We start from the raw sequence: 15,813 nt of genomic DNA on the forward strand, positions 1-15,813 counted from the left end.
GTGACAGAGTCAATATAAGATGTGATTATTCAAGCAAAATAAGTCAATTTGTTGAGCAAGATGAATTATACTCTATATATTTTTTTCCTATTTTTTGTCCATTCAATAACTTTTTAATTTGATTTGGAGCACTGGTTAAACTATCTTTGTGTGTTGCTTGTGGAGTATCAATGGCTCAGTGCTGTCAGATAGTATTTGGGAACAGGTACGTTGCAAGGTGACAAAAAGTGGGGCACCCAAAGTTACACGAAGATGCAAAATAAAGTCTGCACAAAAGGTAACGCAGCTGTTATAAATACGCCTAGAGATTCAGAACTAATAATTGTTTCCACAATATTTCTACATAGAAAAGAGGAGGATTTATTTACGTGCATTTTGATACCCCATTGTCAAATGTCGTTCAATATCAACAGCACAGTAGTGCTTTTAAAGAAAAATACCCGAATTTAAAAGTTGCAGTTTACAGCGATCAATGGTTATTATGCAAGCATTGTGGTACGTAAAACCCTCCATGATCTTCGCGCTGCAGACTTCAAATAAATACAAATAGCTGCAACTGTTAAATTAGAGTATTTTTCTTTAAAAACACTGCTGTGTTGTTCATATTGAACAAAAATGGACAAATTGGGTACTGTATTTAGTGGTCATTTTCGCGTACAGTTATTATCTTGATTTGGAGTGAGAGACACATTTTCGCGAATGTTATTTTCGTGATTGCCCAGTCCTTCCCTATACTTGTAATACATTATTGCATACATTCGCGAAGTGTTATTTTCGCGGTTGGAGCTCTAATCGCGAAAATCGCGCGTAAATAAATCATCCTTCATTCTATGTTGAAATATTATGAACACAATTATTAGTTCTGACGGTATAGGCGTATTTATAACAGCTGCATTACTTTTTGTGCAGTCTTTAGCTCAAAACAGTGCAAAAAAGTGGGGTGCCCTTGGACGTATTTGGGATACTGAACAGTGGTGGTGCCATTAAGGCCGTTGTCGACATGCCTTATGTCGACATAATGTCGACATCAGCACATATCCCGACATGTCGACATAAAAAATTCTTTTTAATTTTCAAAAATATATTTTTAGCCAAAAAAGCAAGTTATAGGCCCTAAATTACTTGTTATTCAAGGTTGGAAACCGTAGAAATACTGCTACTAAAAAAACTTGTTTGCGGGTTAAAAGCAGTCATTAATTTGGTAATAAAATACATGTCTTTTGACTGATTTTGCAATTATAATTCATCAGGTTAATTTAAATAAATGGGAGCATACCCTGGAAAGAGCTTTTTCCAGGGTCTATAATGGGAGTGTTGTACTATGCATGAATGAAAAGGCGGTAAAAATTCATATTACTGTGCGGCTACTTAATTACGTATTACGCAGCTGTGCCGCATTAAATAAATAACCAGCATGTTTGTGACCACTTAAATTTCACCAGTTAATATAAAAAAATTTCAATGTCATGTAAGTCAAGTTTAGAATTTAAGGTTAAATTTATTTATTTTAAACAACTCTTTGAACAGCATCCTTGCAAGATACCCCTCCATAACAGGTACCGAACATTGTAGGCATATATAGTTTTGCCATGTTAGTCTGCTCTATTAGGTCAAAGGGGGAGTTTTGTTTGAAAATATTCTTAACCCCCCTGTCAAAGGGGTAGATGCAATTATATCACTCATACATAAATTCTAGACAGTTCATTGGTTGATAACCATTTATCATTTTTACCATCGGCCTCTCTGTGTGATAGTTTTTACCATCAGAGTGCTGCGCTGTAGTGCGCCTGCGCCAAGCCGTGTGCTGACTCTTAGACTCGCCGATTAAGTTATAATGGGGTGGACACCAAAATGTTAAATCACGAGGTGAAAGATGTATTGTTCCATTCCACTCGCCGGTCCGGCTCGTGGAATGGAACAATCCATCTTTCACCTTGTGATTATATTTCGACCATCACACACGTAGACAGTTAATAATATTTGTATACCATATCATTTTGGTGCACTAACATTAAACATGGTGGGATTTACCAGCAAATGGCTATAATTGTGAGACCATCCTTTGCACTAAGCTGAACAAAAACGTAACCAACCTCTAATTTACCCATGGGTAAGGCTGACCGTCAAACTTTTAAAAATATGTAGTGAGGTAAGGATTTCTTGAAAAGTGACCGAGGGCACACTTGACATCATAGCGACATTACGTGGGGACTGGGGAGTGTTGATACCTATTGGTATCACTGCATAGAGGAGACACAGAGAGCTTGATAGCAAATCTGAGCATACAGAAAATTCAGAGGGGGTTGCATGCCAACCCCCCCCCCTTGGTAGACATGTTTTTTTAATGCCCTGGTACTCGGTGGCTTTTTAAAACTCACACAAATATTTGAAAACAGACAATTTCTGGAAACTGTTATTGTGAACCCTGTTATCTATTTTCAGTACATCCTCCCTTCACCCATTTTAGTTGCTCAGTCTAGACAAGAGATGTCAATCACAAATAATCTACCCTGAAAACACAATTCACATTTTTGTTCACACCATCTAAACAAAATATATTTCTCCAGCGTGGCATTTAATTTTACTGGCCAATATAAAAAAATGAGCTTTCTTTTGATACTTTAGTCTCTGTTTCCATTACGAAAACTGGGAGATGAGGCTATTAATCAGGTCACACCCCTTTAAAATACATTGGTTTTGTGTGCATGTCTTAATTTTTGTGTGTATTTCTTAATAATACTAATATTAATAGATTTAATATGAAGTTTCCTTCGAAAATATGCAAGTTGCAGCGCAAAATTTTTTTTTTTTTTTTTTTACAAGTGGTAAAAGTTTAGATGTTTGTTTTTCAAAAAAAACTCAATTCCCCCTGGAGGCTGGAAATCAAGTGGTGCACCCTTAATCATTCCTATTATCACACACCCAAGTACAAGTTCATCGACCTAAAAAGTGACCACTCATACAAACTGCCATTAACTGAACATCACCCTCTGGAGATGGGCACATCATAGATCAAAGAGATACAGCAACCAAAGTGACAGTTAATCAAACCACAATCTGACCCTTTCACACCGGGCTATTCCAGTTGAAAACCACACACCCCCTATAGAACACATGACCTTAACCTCCCACAAAGGGGTATAGATTTCAAATGGAGTCACCCATTCAAGTAACCTCATTTGAAATTCATACTGATGAATGGGTGACTCCATTTGAAATCTACACCCCCTGTGTGGATATTAAGATCATGTCTTCCATAGGGGTTATGGATTTTAAGTGGAATAACACATTCTACCTGAGCTGCTGACTATATAGTTACCAATGACTCATTTTTGTTTTCCATCAAAAGAAGTTGGTGAATAATGATTTCAATCTTTGATATGAACTACAGAAACTACCCCACCTCTCTCAGTTTCACATAGTTTCACCACTACCCACTACCTCAAGTTTTAGTCACTATTGTAAATTGTAGCTTTTTAATAATTGTTTTTTTAAGTGTTTAAAAAAACTTTTCAGAATATTTGTAACGCAAATCTTTCACTCTAAGTTCCCACCATTCTGGCCACCAAACGTAAGTCAAAGCTTGAACGCTATCTTATGCCTATTTTGAAAGCAAAAAAAAACAATTTGTGCATTTTATAATCTTCACAATAATATTTCACCTGCCCTATTTGTTTTCATTGTCCTGTTCAATTTCCAAGAAAAAAAGGTCTCAACTTCAATTTCACCCTGACTGGCTGGGAACTTGAATAAATGTGAACTATTTACCCCACCACATTCATGTCAAGTAAACACGTCATGTTGAAATGTATGCCAGTCACAGCAAAGTGATTTCACGCCTCATGAATGACAGGACCCAGATCTGAGTTGAGCTGAATATGTACAGAGAACTTTCTCCCATATTGATCAGCGGCGGCTGCGGCAATGTTACCCAATTATATTAACAACGTTCACACTACCCAGAAAGCTGATTTGTCAATTTCCTTATTCCAAGTACATGTAGCATCAGGAAGGTCAACTTTGTCAGGAAATTGAGGCTAATATCACAATTGGAAAATATCAACAAGCAACTGCCTCCAGATTCAACCCTAATCACTGAAGTCACGTCTATAGCTAGAAGGGACTGGATGAAGGCATTCCCCAAAGCCTTTGCAGAAAAAAATGCTGCAAGTTCCCTTCATGCTCATCAAAATAATATAGAGCCTAGTTTTAGAGACATGACAAAATTCCAACCAGCAAGTATCAATCAGAGATGCCACTCAGTTTCACTCAAAATTTGAAACTGGTGAGAAAAACCTGAAAAAGCACATAAACATGATAAATGCAGGCCAAAAAGCGCCAAAACGGGCTGATAATAAATAAAAACATGGGAATTGGACTCACAAAAAACCTGAATTCAGGCTAAAACCTGAAGAGTGGCATATATCTGATCAATAGCCAATAGTATAACACACATAGGTTTCGCACTGCTCACAATTCGGACATCACAATCAGAGGTAAATGGGCCATTTCCAGCTCCTCAATAAAGTAAACTTGCAAACATTTGAGGGGGAACTTGCTAAGCCGACCAAGATATCCTGAATTTTGGAGTCGTCATTGGTTATGAATATTTGACACACAATTCTAAAATGTGCGATATGTTCTGAAACAATGTTTTTTTATTCTAAATTTGTTGCGGTTAAAAATAATTGTGTGCCCAAATGGGCTATTTCCATTTAAAATCCACAATATCCCTGTGGAAGATTTTGGAAATACATTGTATCTGCCACAGGGGGAGTATGAATTTCAAATGGAGTCAACACATTAGCAGCTCTATTTGAAACTCACCCAGGCCTGTAACCAGGATTTATTTGGGGCCGGATTTTGAAAAATTTGACCTTTTTTTTTACAAAATGTGGATCTTTTTGACCAAAAAGGCATAAAAAACTCTTATTTTATCGCTAGCTACACTCACAAATGGGACTTTTGGGGTCAAAAGGGGGCTATTAAGGTTAAAAGATTCAGGATGAATCTTCCTCATCAGAGTGTGTATGAAATTCAAATTAAGCTGCCTATAATGTGTTGATTCCATTTGAAATTCATACGCCCCTATGGAAGATATTTCCAAAATCTTCCACAGAGGTAGTGTGGATTTTAGATGGAATAGCCTAATACACACCTGGCCTGTCAGGAGCCGGATCCCTGCCAGGGTTTTAGAGGTAAGAGGTCCATATATTTTGTAAGGGTCCAACAATGAGGCTACCATCATCTGCTTATTCTGCTAATTAACAGGCAGTATCAACAAACAATTTTTGTCTCCGTCCTAGCGCCTCACCCTTGTTGGAAAACACCCAGGGAATTATCCTTGTAGCATCAGTTACCAAGTACAAAAGTTTGCGTTGTTTAGCTACACCCTGAACTCGGTGTGGAAACTTACGAAGTGACAAAATTTTTATCTTGAGGTATTTACATGTAGCTACTCTACCTCACAACAAACCCAGCTCAAAAAATTACCACTAAGGTTTATGGGAAGGCTTGCAAATATTACGTCAGCGTTTCTATTCCGGCCAGGGTTGCCAGACCTGCAATTTGGTAGCCCAATTGGGCAACTTTTGAAGATTTTCCACACAAGTTTGGACAATTTCCTGTCCCATAGAAACCCATGGAAAGAAAACAATTAGGCAACTTTTCAACATTGGCTCCCGCAACTGGTAGTTTCCTAATAGAAAGCAATTATTAAGAGAATAATTAGATGACTTTTTGATTACAAAACACGTGATTCATTCAGGCAGAAATATTTAGGCAATCCTCATGCCTCCACACAGAGCAAGCAAGCTTACAAGTTAGCATGTGGTACAATACATTAGACATGACGCATCTCCATCCCCACATGAGGGTAATTGTGCTTGATAAATGTCATGGTCGCAAACTCTCTCTGCCCTTTGATGACTGCATTTGTTATTGTTTATGGACGATCCTGAAACGTGATAATTCTGATTTGATGATCTATGATATTGCATTCAGGTAAATGAGAGATTCAAGTTGGTCATCAACAAGAAAATGTGCACCATACTAAAAAGGCAGTGATAAAGGTCACCCCCCCCCATGCTAACTACAACAGGCTCACCGCTCACAGCCAATGTGTTGGGCCTTCTCATTTACAGTTCTCCAAGTGCTGACTGTGAATGATGCTTTTTTTCCATCACAGCATTGTACAAATGATTGATGAAATTGGAAAGCGTAGCCGTATTGTTTGTATTAAACGATCCCCCTCTAATAAATGCCCCCCCCCATTTTTCAATGAAAAAATGACAAAAATGCAAAAAATGTCCATGCCATATCGTGTGAGTTATCTTAAACTTGCATCAGTCATGTCGATGACGATTGCTAAATTGCATGGACTCAAACTATTATCACTCAAACTTCCACCCAGTGCATTGTCTAATAATGGTAGAATTTCACTAATTTCATCAGATTCTTTTATGCACTTACGGATGTAATTTAGTTGTATTTACCGGTCCCCGACTCCCCGTACCACGAAAATGTCATGTTCCCATGTACCGGGCGACTCTGTGGGCACCGCCATATCAGTAGCAGTTAAAGCAGTATTAGTATAGTTGCAAATCCCTCCTTTCTACAGGAGTACCATCCGGTATTTTAGTTTTTCCCTGAAAATTCATTTCTAATAAACACCCCCCCCCCCCCCTTTTTGGAAAAACAATATGGTATAATACTCAATGCAACAGCAATGTGTGTAAATAAATTGCCAATTAATTTGGCCTTTCATTTCATCCCTTTAATTAATAAGGCGCTAATTAATAATGTTGGTTGAAAATTGTAATGTACTGCCTGGTGTGCATATAGGGGTAGCGGAGGCTGAATCCTGTCCAAGAATTTCCCAAGAAACTTAGAGTCATTTTTACGATGAGATCACATTGTAAGTTAGTAGGCCGTAAGTTATGCTTGCATAAAACTTGGAATATAAACAATCATAACTTGACGGTAAATAATCCATTTGGCAGATCCATTGAGCAGTCCAATTTTTAAGAACGCATGATTTTTATTTACTTGCAATTACTCATGTTGATTGCCCTCATGACACACACCTTTAACTTGATGAGGTGAGGTGAGGTGAGGTGAGGTGACCAATTGAACTAAACCTCATTAATGTTTGTGCATGTCATCAGTATCATGTAAACATTATCTACAAATAATTATGTAAGTACCCAGTGCCCAAACCATGCATGCCTGAAAAAAAATGTGGAAATCAGGAAGCTCTAACTATCCTGGGAAATGTTGGTGTTTAAAGGGAATTTAATTAAAGGGAAAAGATTCCATATGCTCACAGGGTTGTAGCTAGCCCAAGTTGATAATTATTTTTTATGCCAGGCAGTCAGCGTCAGTCCTGGGCTGGGCCGCCCAGCACCGCCATCGTAGCTACAACCCTGTGAGAATAAAATGAAACCCTAAACATATACTTTTTGGGCCTGGCAAAAAATGCAGAAGATACAAAAAAAATAAAAAAATTTGAATCAACCACAAATAAATAGCAATTGTCTTTACATGTAACAGGCTCAAAAAAAAAAAAAAAAAAAAATCTTGGAACCCAAATGCACGATTTGTGTTGTGCTGTTGTGCAACAGCAAAGCGCAAATTATGCATTTTTTGCTGGGCCTTGCCTATTTAAGTATTGATCCATACATTTAGGTATTTAAATTTCCTGTTTTTCATGCCTGTAGTTTTGCTAAACTTTTGATGCATTTCAATGATGCCCCTGGATGTTTTAGTAGTATTATGTTTCACAAATTCATTGTTACATTCATTCAATGTAACTTCCAGGTATTACATTTTGCCTGATGAATTTAATTATATTGAATACTCCCTGAAAATCTTTTCTGATCAATTTGTATGCACTAGTAATTAGGGTTGCACAACTGAGTAGCCAATAGTTGTAATCGCAGTACATGTAGTTATAGTCGTCACAGTCGTGACTGTTTAGGGTTTGGTGCAACTAGTCAATTTATAAAAAAAGTTGTGCACTCCCGAGTCCCTATTCCAGAAAATACAAAATTATCTAGTATCAGAAAGAAACGTTTGCACACTATTTTTTGTGGGACCTGAGAGCACATCATCTGTGTTGGTATAAATCATGATTTTGATTCAAACTTTTGATCCAAACACAAAGAAATAATTCCTACCTCTGAATTTTCAGATGGTACTCCATCTTTCATCTGCAATTCCACATACTCAACAGAGACAGTACATGTACAAATGTAGGTGGTTCCAACTTCCAACGTGGAGTCAAAGAAGCAGTTCACATCAAAGCCAACCAACCATCTCTCAACAAAGACGGGGGGGGGGCCGGTTCAAACTTTCAGGTGTCTACGAGTCTGTTATCAGGTCAAAGGTCAAGAAAATCGCGACCTGATACAGTCACTCACTCGCTGATGAAAGATGGAAATGTGAACTTAGATTGGACAAAAATCGTCAAACCAAAGGCAGGGCTGCAGGGACTGTCTTTTGGAATTTGCAGGAGCGCATTCTGGAATCTTCAAGGAGAGCTGAAAAAGCATTTACAATTACCGTATGTAAGGAGAGAATGGTAAGGAGAGCTAAAAATCACTCTCCTATATCAGATTGAAGGAGAGCAGTTAGAGAGCGATTGCTGCTCTGCTCTCGCTCTCCTCAAAAGGCAATCCCTGGGGCAACAGAAAAATAAACTCCAAGAACCAATCTCAAATCGTGCATGTTGTGGAACATGAACAGCAGTTTGTAATACTTTCTACGAGCGTGGAGGCAGAGCACAAGTATGAACAGGAAAGGTCCAGGCAAAGCCCCACATTCATGATTCATTTACTTAACCCTAACCCTACCCGAGGTTTTTTGGCTATCGGAAGGGAAAGAAGGAACGAAAAAGGAGAGAAGATGAAGAGGAAAGTCACTTGGCACCCCGGGATTCAACCTCGGACCCTCGCATGCCACGCAGAAGATCCCCAGCATGTAGCTACACAGGTGACGTTGGCCCGCCAGCGATTCCCTGGGTATATATACTTGGTCTGATTGCGTCATCAAGTCCCGTGGAATGCATGCACGCAGAGCGGTTTTAATAGTGAGCTTTAGTGAGTCCTAGTTCTGTTAGGGTTAAGAAGACATATAGGGAAAATATGCATGGTCATTAACCCTAACCCTACCCGAGGTTTTTTGGTTATCGGAAGGGAAAGAAGGAGCGAAAAGGGAGAGCAGATGAAGAGGAAAGTCACTTGGCACCCCGGATTCGAACCTCGGACCCCTCGCATGCCACGCAGAAGATCCCCAGCATGTAGCTACACAGGTGGCGTTGGCCCGCCAGCGATTCCCTGGGTATATATGACTTGGTCTGATTGCGTCATCAAGTCCCGTGGAATGCATGCACGCAGAGCGGTTTTAATAGTGAGCTTTAGTGAGTCCTAGTTCTGTTAGGGTTAATTCTAAATGAACCATGGGGAGAGCGGAAGCCAACATCTCATCAAACCGCCGCCAGGAATTTAACCTGCCACAAGCACAACCTCTCCGTATTTCTGACACTGTGTCCAAGTTTGATCAAAAAGTCTATCCTCAATCCTGGCCACTGATAACCGACGATGGATATGAGGATAGAGCTTGGAGCTATCTCAAAACGCGTCAGATTCAGTGTCAAAGCATTTGCCTCCCTCCCCCACCCAATATTTTTCTTTCCCCCAAGTTTGCCCCCCCCCCCAAGGGTGAAAATAAGAGAGCTTCGCCTTGTACCACAAGCCACTTTGGCAAAGAAGTGGCCCCTGGTTCACCAAGATTTGGAGGAACCAGGGACTAATTCAATATGTTTAAATGAGAAAAATAGGATCTCTCATTTGATATCAATTTATTACATGATCGTGATGATTATCATTTTAAATAAAAACACTATACTACCAGTATTACACTGTATAAATTAGTAATTCCATAATGAATTAGTCACATTTACAAGGAACTTTAAAAATTTGATGAAAGGAACGACAATCACATTTTATGATAAACATAAGTTTTAAAGAATTTTATTTTTTCAAATATATCACATCACCTTCCTTTACATACATGTGTATTTCCATTTATACTACATCCTCTACCCCTACAACTAAGAATAACTGCTGACTATGATCAGCAGGGGATGTCAGATATTTTGAGAGTTTGAATTTTGATTATTTCCATCTCAATTTTCAGATAATTGACTTTTTCATGAAAATAATGAAAGTTTCAAAAAATGGTCAAATTGAAAAGATGATGCAGGCAGGTGATGGGAAACTTGGAATCAACTTTCAATAGCCTAGCCTCAGGTTTATATTATAAAGTCAACCTAGACAGTTAGGGTTGGGATTTTTCGGGTAATTTTGTGCCCGGGTACCCGTTTATTTTTCGGGCGGGTACCCGGGTACCCAAAATTAATGATTTCAAAATGCATTGAATTTGAATGCATTTTGAAATCATTAATACAGTATGACATGAATACAAATGATCAATTTTCATATTAAAAATACAAAACATCTTAAATTTTTTATTTTTTTGTTGGAATTTCGGGTATCCGGGCATGGAATTCCTGCCCGGGTACTCGGCTACCCGGGCACTCGGCTACCCGGGCGGGACTCGAATTCCCGGGACTCGGTCCCTACCTTATAGACAGTCATGATATATTGTTGATTCAACATCTCTTCATATACGGTACCTTTATACAGGAGTCAACCGTTGTTAATCCGTGATGAATCCACACTTGTACAGTTGTGTATGCGAACGCAAGCGAGAATACATGTTATGCATGAGCAGCGAGCGCATAAATTCGTCATGACTGGAACCAATGTGTACTGTCAGGGCCGTGACACTCGTATTCAATCCCTGTACAAAAAGCGAAGTTACTTTACCGCAGTTTGATTGACATATCGGCAGTTTGAGTGACGGTTGTTAGGGAGTTTGGTACCAAGTTTGGTACCGTAGTAACTGATTGACAGTTTTGGTAGTTTGGTACCCTAAATTTTTCCAAGATGGCGCATATCGACTGCCAATTATTCAACCCTTTCCAGCAAAAAATACAGCTTATTTAGCCAGTCTCGTCATGGGGTCATCGGTTATAATATTTTCCTAGCATATTGAGCTAACTCCTCAGCTATTTGGTTTTTCATGATATGATAGTAATGGAAAGATTCAACCAAATGTTCGCTGTTTTTCGCCATTTAATTTTTTTTTTAAACGATGACGTAAACCTGCATCATCTCTTCCACAGGTTATACACTCCTACACGTACAGGGGTACAGCTAGGCCATCACATGCATGATTGCGCATTGGCTGTGTGTGACCGACTTCATTTACGCAAACGAGTGGCTTATCCTATTATTATAGTACCGTATATAATTAGTACTCGAGAATCCTTGGTACTGTGTGTAACGGCATACCATCGATATTAATTGACTTCGGTAGCGTTCCGCATATAATGGCTGTATACATGTGGACATATCAAATGTTAACAAATAACACAGAAAGCTCATAAACAGTCAAATTCGGCAACCTACACGATGGCACAACACGCTGCGGGAATACCATGAAAGCGATACGAACTGGCAATGAACATGCATGAGATTTTTCCTAAAATATGACCCCCGAGATCAATGTGAATCCGGTGAAACATTGGGGGCGTAGGATGTGCCTATTATGAATCATCAGGCAATGTTTACGAAAATGAAATTGATGAAAATAAAATACCCCTAAAAATTAAAGCGATAAACACGAGTCCAGATTTGCGTCTCCTTCTCTGATTTCGTTTTGGCGCTCGCTAGAATTTAATATTATTTATGCTATCGTATGTTGCGAATGTACAGTAGTTGGTACAGAATCAGATACAGAGAAAGGTCAAATCGCAAATAAACAGCGTCTGTGATTGGCTCATATTTTACCCATTTCGCATAAATACCCAATCAGTGTGCTTGTTTCAATAAATAATGACATCATCAGTTGATCATCAGGGACTTTCCTGTTTGCCAATGTTAACGTGACAGCGAAAATGGCGACTGCCGAGTGAAAGAATTGGATGCTACCAGCGTGCGATAGATCGAAAAAGTCACCATGAAAACGCTAAAGAAACACGATGAGAACGTCAGGAAATCGACAAAGATATAAAGAATAAGAGATCCCGAAAATACCTTGGTAAATTTTTGTTATGATGTTAAACTTTTCGAGCATCCTCAGCCAAAGTTTTTGCTTACTTTTTGTCGATACATGCAGACCTCTTGTCGACAATCGGCAAAAGTGCTTTTGTCGACAAAGCCTTGTCGATACCAGCACTAAAAGTAAAACATACAATCATTCAACATATTTCTTTGTCTCATCAATTCCGTAAAATGAAAAAGTTTTGAATTTGATTATGATATGCCACATTTCAGTTAGACTTCTAGCAAAAACTGGCAAAAACTGTTTTTGCCAAGCGGATAAAACCACGGTTTAACTGCAGGTTTTCCCCCTGCATCAAAAACCTGAACAAGTTGAATTGCATAGTTTGGAAGTACTCAAGTAGGTAGTGGCTAAACATTGGCACTTTAAAAATCACCAATCTTTTTGTAAGGCTAAGTACGAGTGGCAATGATTTTAGTTAACTGACATTCACATTCCTCATGAAATAATCCTTTGAATTATACGGAATTTAGATTGTTTTTGTTGTTGAAAGGGCTTCAATCATGTTTCACTGTTATTCATCGCCATTTTACAACTCGCGTCTGGCACGCGTCTGCATGGTTTGCTTCGCTCCCGGGGCGGCAGCTAAGCGAAGTTTGCTCGAGAGGTCTAGCCAAGAATTTGCTCACCGATAGCTTCACATTCTAGGCTAGAGACCATTGCCTTCAAAATCTAGTCGGATTCACTGAAGCATGACACCGTGTAAAGCAATGGAAGTTGACAAGTAAATACAGCCGATTACGACAGGCGATCGCATCAAAAATGTTGCTAAAATTACACTTCAGCAAAATTTTAGACTGTCCAAAATAGGTAAATCTTGCTCGAAAGATACAGTCGACTCACGATCGAAATAACTTTCATCCAAATTTCAACATTAACAGAATAAATAACCTCCGGTGCAAAAAACTACACCGCTGTCTGACCGAAAAACCATAGCACATCACTCTAGCATCGAATGCGTAACTATCGTGGGCACATTCGAAGCCACCCTGAGTAAGGATAAACACTTGTGCTTAACGTCTAATTGGTCACTTATCGCTCACTGTTCAAAATGTGACATCTACACCAATTACAGTCCCCGAAACGGTCTACTTTTTAGCCGACCTCAATTCCGAAACATTTAGTGATCTAGTTAAAAATGCGATCCCCAACCCTTTGGTTACCTTTGGACGAATTTGTAGAAATCTCCGCGGAGTCTCTGTGTCTAAAATTTCCCGGTACAAACATCGAAAATGTCGCATTTCTCAGTCCTGGTGATGATACTATATCCGCATCGCTGTTTTCATAAATGAATATGCATATCTCTGACCCCTGTAAGCAGTGTCCGAAATAAGGAAAATATGGAGGTTGTCCCGAGGACAAGTAAAGCATGAATTCTGCTTGTCCTCAAAACATTTTGGTTGTCCCGAAAATATATATATCATGTTTTTAAGTGCAAAGAATCCAAATAGTGGTTGTCTAGGGGATAAGTACATAAATACCTCAATATGGTTGTTCCCAGTGATTTTTGGACAAGAGGACAAGAGGATAAGTGCTTATTTCAACACTGCCTGTAAGGTCAAAAACATGGCGTTGATTTCAACCAATCCGATCCACCGATTGTGACCACATGGTCGGTTTCATGAATATTTAATAAGCAGCTTGATACTGACGTCATATGAGGTGAGGTGACAGGAGATACCATTTTGGTCAACTGAACTCGACTCGTGCCGAGAAAGTCGTATGCGTTCTTTTGATTGACATAAATCGAACAAAATTTTCAATATTAAACAGGTATTAAATAGTAGGATTTCAATTTTTTATTAATGAAGTTACTTGTAGTTTTGAGGAATAACAAAGTTGCTTTTGGAAACTTAGATGTTTGTTTCAACTGATGATGTAGGATCGCAAGGTGAGTGAATTCGTGAAGAGATTTGCTTGTTTGAGTGATAGTAGGATACGGGATGTAGGCTAGTCCTGTGTTTGACCTGCTCCGACATCTCAATTCACACGGAATTATTCGTACCTGCTTACCAGACAGCAATACTGCGTATTGCTGTGGAACCAGACATAATTCGAACTTAGAAGCTAGAGTTCTCGAGCAAAGCGAAGTAAACCATGCATGCATGCAGACGACGTGCATGGACGCATCGTTGTTAAACGTTAGTTGATGAACAATGTTGAAACATGATTTAAATTATTTCAATCATGAACTGAGTTTCAGAGGTAATTGCCTTTTCCATGCTTCTCTATCTCATCAATGCTGATGGGATTCATGATCATCTTGCCAGTCTCAATCATCATGCCAGTCATGCCAGTTGTTTTCCTTGCATTTTCGAGTTTTTACAGAGTACAAACTGCCGTTGTCGACTCAGTTAAGAATTGTCCATATCTATCCAAGCACGGAGTTAACAATGCAGCAGCCTTTGAACTAAATACAAAACACAAAGCAAGTTGAGCAAAAAAAAAAAATACAAGACACATGTCCGTAAAAAAATGACATTCAGTTTTCACATTCACATTGACTTACAATGGTGACGCTGGCCTTCCTCAGATCGCGATTTTCATTCTGCAAAGACTTGCACCGCATTTTATACGTCTCCAACTCAATCTTGAGCACTTTATTTTCCTGCTCCAAGGATGCAATTCTATTTAACAGCTCCTCTTTACGAGGAACGATAGGCATTTTGTTAATGCTATCCGTATCACTTTCTATCTCGCTGGCACTCGCACTGTCTGCCATGTCGGAGGCCATTTTGAAACTGATGTTTTTCTCCCAGGCCCTCATTAACATAAATTACCATAATATACGGGGGGCTCCAGGGTATTATATCACGGGTATTAATCATATTACATTATAAACCGTCCCCCTGACACTATTCTTATTAAAACTTCAGATAAAAATATTTAAGATTCAAAATTTGATTTCATATTTAATTTGCACATGGTGATATTTAAAAATTTCCATTCGAGAGTGAGAAGTAGAAACCTGAAAATATAAAACAAATTTGTCCTGTCAAATAAAACAGACAGAGGCTGCTGTATAAAGTTTCTGACAGGTTTCTCCCAGGCCAGGGTTTCTGCACCAACCGTGTCATTTTCTGCAGAATAGTGAAATAGGATATTTCAGAAAATTGGGAAATGCTCTGAGCATGTAAGGCCGTATAAAATTAATGTTTTGGTTCTCGTCCCCTCCCTCCTCAATTTCTGGGATTTGTCAGATTTTTTTTGATTTTTTAGATTTTTCAATTATTTTTGACTTTGGAATGATTTATGAATTTTTCATACATATAAATAAGTTTATTAGAGAACAAGGACCACTTCCAAGTCTTTTTGTAGTACTCTAGGGGGTTTATCCCTCAGAATCTAAAAAAAAAAAAAAAAAAAAAGTGCCTCATCGTTTCCTCGAGCACTGTTGGAAAAGACCGAAAACTATACAGACAATGCTGATTTTACACTGAAAAAAAAAAAAAAAAAAAAACACCTCCCTCCCTCATCAATTCATCTCTGAAGACAGAGTCTATGGTTAATTACAGAGCTTTTTAAGTAGAGCAAAGTACATTCAATTATACCTCTTGTTTGAAGCAATATTTTCTTTGCCAGCAAGTTCAGGGTAATGCAAAATAAAAAGGTTTGGACATATAC

The 15,813-nt window shown here is 38.7% G+C and overlaps 1 protein-coding gene across 2 annotated transcripts in view; it reads right to left on the reverse strand.

Annotated features, from left to right (window-relative positions):
- Positions 1-14,921, reverse strand: part of LOC140171710 (coiled-coil domain-containing protein 6-like) — a 47,344-nt gene extending 32,423 nt beyond the window's left edge. For both annotated transcript variants that reach the window (XM_072195009.1, XM_072195008.1), the window contains exon 1: positions 14,699-14,921. In XM_072195009.1, the coding sequence (XP_072051110.1) occupies positions 14,699-14,911 (213 nt within the window). In that variant the 5' untranslated portion in view covers positions 14,912-14,921. The remainder of the gene's footprint in view (positions 1-14,698) is intronic.
- Between the last annotated feature and the right edge of the window lie 892 nt (positions 14,922-15,813).

Source organism: Amphiura filiformis, chromosome 15 (assembly GCF_039555335.1).
Source record: "Amphiura filiformis chromosome 15, Afil_fr2py, whole genome shotgun sequence".
NCBI lineage: Eukaryota > Metazoa > Echinodermata > Ophiuroidea > Amphilepidida > Amphiuridae > Amphiura > Amphiura filiformis.